Genomic DNA, 7,638 nt, shown 5'->3' with positions numbered 1-7,638 from the left:
AGGGGAGAGAGGAGGGCCCCTGATATTGGGATGTCCCCAGACAGTCTCGGTGGGGATAAGGAGGGGTCCCCAGAAGTTGTAGGGTAGAGAGGAGGGACACCAGCTTTGAGGTGACCCCAGAAGGTCAAGGTGGGGTGGGGGGAGAGGAAGGTCCCCAATTCTGGAGCCTTCCTGGAAGACCTGGGGGAGAGAGAGGAGGGTCCATGCGGGGTGGGGAGGCAAGGAAGGGTCCAGACTTGGGATGTCCCCACAGGGTCTGTGTGGGTAGGGGCGATGGACAAGGGGACCCTCAATTTTGGGGTGTCTCATGTTGGGTGTTTCTGGAGGCAGGCAGGAGGGCAGCGGGGTTGGGGATGCTGCTTCAGGGAGTGCAGGCTCAGGGGACAACATGGGGTTTGGGGGTGCCTGACAGGCTTGGGGCATTTCCTGGGGATGGGGGTGCTGGGAGCACGTTTCCCTGAATGAGGGACCCTCTCCAGCAGCACAGAGGAGCCCCAAAGCCGGTGGCCAGAGGTCTCTGGCACTGATATCCTTGCTGGCTGCCCACAGATGGCTTCGGCAGCACGAGTGCGTGGAGAAACTCAATATGCACGCCATTCTGAGTGCTTCCATGGGCCAGGAGCAGCTCCTCATTGAGCTGCTGGTCACCTACACCAAGGTGAGCCTCTTTGGGTGTGGTAGTAATCCCCATGCCAGGCCTTCAGCCTTGAGCTGGGGTTGTCCTGTGGACAACGTGCAATTTTGGAATGAAACAGTGAAGAATCTGCTATATCTCCGGCAAAGACGTTTGACTGGTAGTTTGCCAGTGTTGCTTTTTAAAAAATTAAAGGTCAAGCTGTGGTATTTCTGCTTGCTGGTTTCTGGTTCCTCTCTGGAGGTTGTTTTGGTCTCTTTGTGCACCAGCCCCTCTGGCTGTGGATCTTTGCCCTATACCCAAGATGTCCCAGCCCTGGAATGTGCCAGGACGTGTGGTGCCCTGGGCCTGCCCAGCTCCTCAGCGTCATTGTTCCCCTTTGCAGCCCCAGGAGCTCTCTCTGCCCTCTCATCTGTTGGGGAAAAGCTGTTGATTTCTGAGCTGCGTGAATACAGACTGCGTGCCCCAAGGCCACCCTCCTCCTTGAGATGACTCCAAAGTCTGTGCAGCTGAGCATTAGCAATAAAACTGGTTTCCACTCTGGCACCAGTCTGAATGGCTTCACTCCCTCGTCCCTTCCCTGTCTAGATTCCGGTTCTCATTGGGGAGCTGATCTCTGTGGAGATCTGGAAGTACAAGATCTTTCCTGTGCTGTGCCGGCTAGAGGACTTCAAGCCAAGAAGCACCTTCCCCATTTACGTGGTGGTGAGTAGAGGGGGCAGTGGGAACAAGCCTGCAAATTGGGTGGGCACTGCTACACTTAAAAATAAATCTCACCCTGAAGGTCTTGGAGATGGTGTTTTACATCTCACCAGGCTGAGAAGCTGCAGCACACAGTGTCCCAGGAGGGACAGGGACCTGCTGCCAGGGGAGCTCAACTCTGCCCCTGCCTAATCCTGCACAGGGGCCTGCTGGAGCTGCTGGATGCAGGAAAAGCTGCTCCTGGAGGCAGCTGCGCTCCTGGCTTGCAGCTTCCAGCAACTTGGTCCTACCCTTGCTCCCAGGCAGCAACACCCCAGGGGTATTTGCCCACCTCTGAGCACTGTTTTCCTCTGGCGCCTCTAACCAGTGGACTCTCTGAGGTTATGTGCTGCTGGGTTAAGAAAAATGTAGCTTTTTCTTACCAAGCTTCTGGGAGCAGCAGTCCCTTGGCCCGTTCTTGGCAAAGGAGTGGTCTTCAGAACTTGGATTCCCTGCGGAGGGATGTAGCCCTTGACCTAAGGGAAATCTGCCCAAGGCTTGGAAGTTTTAGCCCGTTTTCAGTCCAGGGTAACACCTTGCTGGGGCAAAGTGGTGTCTTCCCTGGGCAGCCATTTGTCTGCAGCATTGCCTTGAGGCAGTTATCTCATGGTTCCTGGCGTCAGAACAAGGCTGTCTGCCCCTGTCCCAGGGGGCTGAGAGCTGCGCAGCTGTGCAGAGCGCTGTCCCATCTCGGGCAGTGGCTTTGTGCTGGGGGCTGCAGCTTGCCTGAGGACTACGGTTGTACTGTCACTGTAGTGCAGAGGCAGAGCCCTGCCTGCTGGGAAGCATGCTTCTCTATCAGCATGTTATAGTGTCATAGGCATGCTAACATAAATATTAATACAAGGTGTATGAACTGGAGTTGTTTAAAAGATTACACCACTTGTATTTGGCTCTTGGACTTGTGTTTGGCCAGAACTACATAAGCAGCTTCTTAGAAGAGCCCTTTTCCCGGTCCCGTTGCCTCTGTCCTCGGAGCTGGTGACCGCTCTGCTGTTACGTCACTCTTGCCATTTTCCTCCCACAGCTGCATCATGAAGCCTCCATCATTAACCTCTTGGAGACGGTGTTTTTTTACAAGGTAAGAGGCAGATTCAGCTTTTTTCAGTGTAAAGCCCCTGGGTTTTACATGGCCAGCCCCCACGCCATGAAAGCCATGGCTGTGGGGTCTGGCTCTCTGTGAAACTCCTGTCATTGTGAAGGAGATCTGTGAGTCAGCAGAGGACAGCATTCTGGATTTAATTGATTATTGCCACCGAAAACTGACCCTGCTCGCAGCTCGGAGCACCAATGGACAGACAGTGACCCCGGCAGAGCTTCGTCCTGAGGATCTGGCCAGCCCCTCGTCCATGCAGGTGAGGAGAAAGTCCTGCAGCTCACTGGGGACACGTGCGATGGAGGATGTGGGCAGCCTGAAGCAGCACAGGGGGGCCTTCCTGTGTAGAACTCCTTGGGTGTGACCCCAGCACCTCCCGCCCATCTTAGAAGGCATCTGGTGTTGGTGCTCATCCAGGCCAGCAGCTCGGCTGGGTCGGCAGCTGCACCCACCTCCCTCCACCCCACAACAATGCTTCCGCCCTCTCTCGTGACAGTGACAGCCTGAGTCTCCCTGCAGGACACTGTCTGAGTTGGCACTCTGAGTGGGGGGATGCTGAAGAATTGACAGTTACACAAAATATTGAGTAGAAGGGTTTTGGCTATTTACTGTTGCTCTTAAAAGCTGTGTGGGTATGTCTCCCTGGAGCTTGTGAAACCACCTTAACTCAAGCTGCAGCTGGAGCCAGACAGGGTTAACCATGAGAGGGTTCCTTCCTTAAACCAATGTGTGATTATGACTAGGAATTGTCCTAACGTGTTTTCCCCACCAACTTCCTCAGCTCTCTGAGAAATACTTCCTCTCTGTGCTCATTGAGACAGCACGGAGCTGTTCCCAGTCAGGTGTTTCAGGGCTGCTGCACACACCTTCCTGGTGTGGGAGCTCTCTTTCCTTCTGGGACTTTGCTTCTCAGCACCTTGAGTTTTCTCCTTAAACTGCACACATCACTAGGACTGTCTGGAGCAGCAGGGTTAAAGTGATAGCCTGCAAGCTTGGCCATACCTCCCCGCATTGCCTCCATCCTTTGGCTTGTTGCCCAAGCACGTGCTCCTCTTCCAGAAAAGGGAAGGAAGTGGAGGGCTCCAGAGCACAATAGGGATGTTTTACAGGAAATGTTTTCCCAGCTGGGGAGGGGAAGGGGGTGTCTCTGTTAGAGCTTCAACATGGCTTAAGGAAAAAAAAGACCTTTTCTAGCCATAGGGTTCAAAAAAGTGCTTGTCTCCCATGGAGCCTGGTTTCCTCTGATTCATTCCAGTCCCTCCTGACTCTACATACAATAACCCCCTACAAAAAAACTGTTCCTTTCCTCTCCTGTGTTGTGGAGCCTGTTATCCTTTGTGAGTGTTTATGGTGGTAACCCCTGGGGCAGGACCTGTTCTGCTGTCCCCCCTGAAGCACAGGCAAAAGATAGTCCCTCCCTGAAGGTAACAGAGATGAGATCTGGATACCAGCAGGAGCTGTAAGGAAACAGCCTCATTGGGGGAGTTTCGAGAGGGAGTTGGGGTGGAAGAGCCCAAAAAGCTTTCTTGGTAGTGTGTGAGGCACCAGCACAGGGAGCACAGGGCTTCTCACCACAGGAATTTGGAAGGGAACCGTTGCAGTGACGCTTTAGAGGAAGAGGAGTTGCTGAGGTCAGTGCTCTGCACACGAAGATGTGAGCTGCTGAGCGTCTGGGAGTGGAGAGGAGAAGCTCTGCCTCGGCCAGGGAGAAGGACTTGGCACCTCTCAGCCTAGCCATTCCAATGGCTTTGAAAGAGGCTGAGTCAGAGGGTGGTGGGGCTGTTAGCCAGAGCACATGGGGAATGAATGGGGTGTCCATGCTGCCTGGAAGGGAAGGAGACCAGGTAGCTGGAGAGCGTGGCATAGCTGTGGGCTAGGATAACCACAGGCAGATATTCTAGCTGGCTGTACTCAAGCTGGAGAGGAAAAGCAGATCCAGGAGGGGTGGATGTAGGACTGCAGCTGTGCCAGGGCCAAGTTTCTCCCTCCTCCCCCTCAAGTTCCTCTGCTGATCATGCAGCTCCCTCAGCCCCATATGTCTCATGGGCCACAAGGTGATCCTGGAAGGGGAGAACTGTGACCAGCTTCTGTTGGGGGTGTCCCTGTGCAGAGATGCTGCTGCTATTAGCCACCCGTGATCTGTTAGGTGTAGGTTGATGAGGGATGAGCAACAGTGGGCTGCAAGCACCTCTGTGGCTGCCCTGGCAAACAGGCAGTGCTGGCGCAGTCGAGATGAGAAGCAGTTTGTTTTGCAGGGCTCTGGTTTCCTCCCCAATCTGTGGTTACCAATGTGCAGCCAACAGGCTGCCTCCCTGGAGGTCCTGGGAAATGGGGCCTGAAATCCTGAGGCTGTGCTTGTCCCTCCACAGGAGCTGCAGAAGCAGGCGGAGACGATGGAGTTTGAGATTTCCCTGAAAGCCTTATCCGTGCTGCGGTTCATCACCGATCAGGTGGATAGGTAGGTGCCCAGGAGCAGTGGAGGACACGCGCCGAGCTCTCCATTTGAGATTCCTGTGGGGTTGCAGCGGACGCCTGGACCTCTTTCAGCAGCTGGCTGTATCCGTGCTGGCAGTGGCACTGTGCCCCATCAGGCAAACACAGTAGCACTCCACCCTGCTCCGTGGTACTCCTGGGGAACCCAGATCATTGTTTTTTTTCCTGCCTCTCCCAGTTGCCTCAGGGAGCATTTGTATCTGTTCTGGCATTTGTCTGCGAGCACCTTTTCACCCTTTCTGTCACATCTCCAGCCTGCCCCTGAGTGCGCTGACACGGATGCTGAACACCCACAACCTGCCCTGCCTCCTTGTTCAGCTGGTGGAGCATTGCCCCTGGAGCTGCTGGGAAGCAGGTACGGATCATGCCCCGTGGTACCTGGGGCGCCGTGCTGGGACCTGACAGGTCTGCTGCAGGAGCCCTTGCAGAAGGCTGCTGCCCCTCTATCCTCCCCTCCATCCTCCTCCCCTTGCTCCTCACTAGTGCTCCCTGTCTGAAGCTGTTCAGCTCGAAAGCAGCTGCTGCACAGCTGGGCTGGGGACAGGGCAGCACTCCCAAAAGCTGATCCTTACACCCGGCTGTGTCTCTTCTGAGCTGATCATGGCCAGGATGGGAGCAGGAGCATAGCATGTCTTCCAGTCCCACCTGCTCCTCTAAGGAGTCTTGTCCTGGATGCAGAAAGACCAGAGTGCCAGTCTCAGCCTGTCTGCACCTTTCTGGAACAGCGCAAAGAGCTGGAGCCAGACATAGGCTCTCCCAGGCAGCAAACCGATTGCCCTGAAGCTGCTAGTCTTTGAGCTTCGCTCTTGCCGAATGCCTCTGATAAGGTTGTGCCCATTGGCCATCACCTGCACCATCAGCCCTGCCTCCTGTGTCTCTATAGCCAGGCATGCCCCCCTGCAGCCCCCCAGCTTCCTCGCTGCCTGCCTCTGAGCAGTGGTGGGGCACAGCCTGGGGTGTGGGAACCCGCAGTCCCCTCCCCAGCCCAGCACCAGTGGGGTCACAGCACGGGCAGGGGAGGAAGAGATGCTGGGAAGCACGTGGCTCTGCGCCTGCCGAGAGATGCCCAGCTGGATGTGGGAGCTTTCCTCCTTCCTCCGGCCAGGAAACACATCCCTTCTCTCCGCCTGTGCTCTCAGGGTGTCAGAGGGAGCTTTGATCCAGGGCCCTGTGGGAGGGACTGGGAAGAAACAAGAGTGCAAAGGCATTTCCAGGCTGTGCAGATGCAGGGTTACATCCTCCTCCATCCCCCAGAGCAGCATAGTAGCTCGTGGAGCCTGTTTTGTCACTTCTGTTATATTCATGCTACTTCTGGCTTTTGCTGGCAGAAGAACCTCCAGACTAGCAGGCATTGGCCACACTGATACCCCAAAACATGCCTTTCCAGCCACTCTGTTGCTGCAGTGTGGGCTCCCCCACCATCTACCAGTGCTCCACACTCCTGGCCAAGTACAGAGCGAGATATCTTGGAGATGTCGGTTCCTGCCACAGCGCTATTGTTTTAATGCATGTTCTTTTTGCTTTCCGTGCTCTCCAATGTATTGTCTCAGTACCAAGTAGGTTGCTATGTTGGGCAAAGGGCTGGGGAAACTGAGGCTGGCAGAAGCAGAGGGGCTTGCCTGTGGCAGAGTGAGGAAGTGAGCGTAGGCTGGCATCCCCACCTCTGAGCTGTCTTCCCTCAGGCAGCGCTCTCTCCCTGCAGCTGTGTGTTCTTCTGTCTCTCAGGCAAGCTCAAGAAGTTTGAGAACGGCGCGTGGCACGTGGTGCCCCCAGAAGACCAGGTGAAGATGACCAAACTCGATGGGCAGGTGTGGCTTGCCCTCCTCAACCTCCTGCTCAGCCCTGAATGCCAACGCAAATACCACTTTGATGGCTTCAACAAGAGCCAGCTCCTCAAGGTAGGACCCTACACCATGAAGGCTGTGGGTCCCACAGCATGCAATAGGACTTTGCCAGCACTGGGCACCTCTGGGCATCCTTGCTGTGGGCTCCTAGCAGCCAGAGGTGGGAGAGCAGTGGGGTCAGACACCATGCCAGCAGCAGCAAAGCTTGTGTTTGCAAGTGCACCCCATGGGACCCCATGGGTTGCTCTGCCAGTGCCCCACAGATCCCTGCTCTTGCCGTGCCACATCTGCATCTCTGGCTCCCTTGTCTCCACCTCTGTCCATTCGCTTTTCTCTTCCCCTCCATGCCTGCAGCTCCGTGCATTCCTGACAGATGTCCTCATTGACCAGCTGCCCAACCTGGTGGAGATGCAGAGATTTCTGAGCCACCTTGCGGTGACAGAGCCGGCTCCCCCCAAAAAGGATCTTGTCCTGGAGCAGGTATCCTGTGGCTCTTTCCTCCACCTCTCCAGCAGCTCTGCTTTGAGCCTGGTAGCTCCCTACCCCCTTTTCCTCCCACCAAGCTCAGCTCTGGAGAGGTGGTGCCCTCATAAAGCAGCCAAGCACCCATTTCACAGTTACACACTTACTGCCAGCAAAGTTGCCCGTGGATGACATGAGAGCCTTGTCCTGCTACAGCAGTGGCCAAGCAGTCACATCTGAAGGCTGGGTTATAAACAACTCTCCAGATTGCATTGAAGTCACTGGGGTGGTGGCTGCATGGGGCAGAGAAAACCCCTGACTTGTTTTGACAATTAACTCTTTATTTAACATTTATCAGTGTTTTCCTG

The 7,638-nt window shown here is 55.4% G+C and overlaps 1 protein-coding gene across 1 annotated transcript in view; it reads left to right on the top strand.

Annotated features, from left to right (window-relative positions):
- Nucleotides 1-541: 541 nt before the first annotated feature.
- Nucleotides 542-7,638, top strand: part of ZMYND10 (zinc finger, MYND-type containing 10) — a gene marked incomplete at its 3' end in the record, with an annotated part of 9,710 nt that continues 2,613 nt past the window's right edge. Inside the window, exons 1-8 of the mRNA XM_010289721.1 lie at nucleotides 542-658; nucleotides 1,223-1,339; nucleotides 2,403-2,456; nucleotides 2,578-2,730; nucleotides 4,841-4,929; nucleotides 5,219-5,319; nucleotides 6,690-6,862; nucleotides 7,163-7,288. Of these exons, the coding sequence (XP_010288023.1) occupies nucleotides 587-658; nucleotides 1,223-1,339; nucleotides 2,403-2,456; nucleotides 2,578-2,730; nucleotides 4,841-4,929; nucleotides 5,219-5,319; nucleotides 6,690-6,862; nucleotides 7,163-7,288 (885 nt within the window). The remainder of the gene's footprint in view (nucleotides 659-1,222; nucleotides 1,340-2,402; nucleotides 2,457-2,577; nucleotides 2,731-4,840; nucleotides 4,930-5,218; nucleotides 5,320-6,689; nucleotides 6,863-7,162; nucleotides 7,289-7,638) is intronic.

The sequence above is a fragment of the Phaethon lepturus genome, unplaced genomic scaffold (assembly GCF_000687285.1).
Source record: "Phaethon lepturus isolate BGI_N335 unplaced genomic scaffold, ASM68728v1 scaffold42276, whole genome shotgun sequence".
In the NCBI taxonomy this organism is placed as follows: Eukaryota; Metazoa; Chordata; class Aves; order Phaethontiformes; family Phaethontidae; genus Phaethon; species Phaethon lepturus.
Note: the sequence above shows the minus strand (reverse complement) of the source record. Positions and strands in the feature narration are given on the sequence as shown.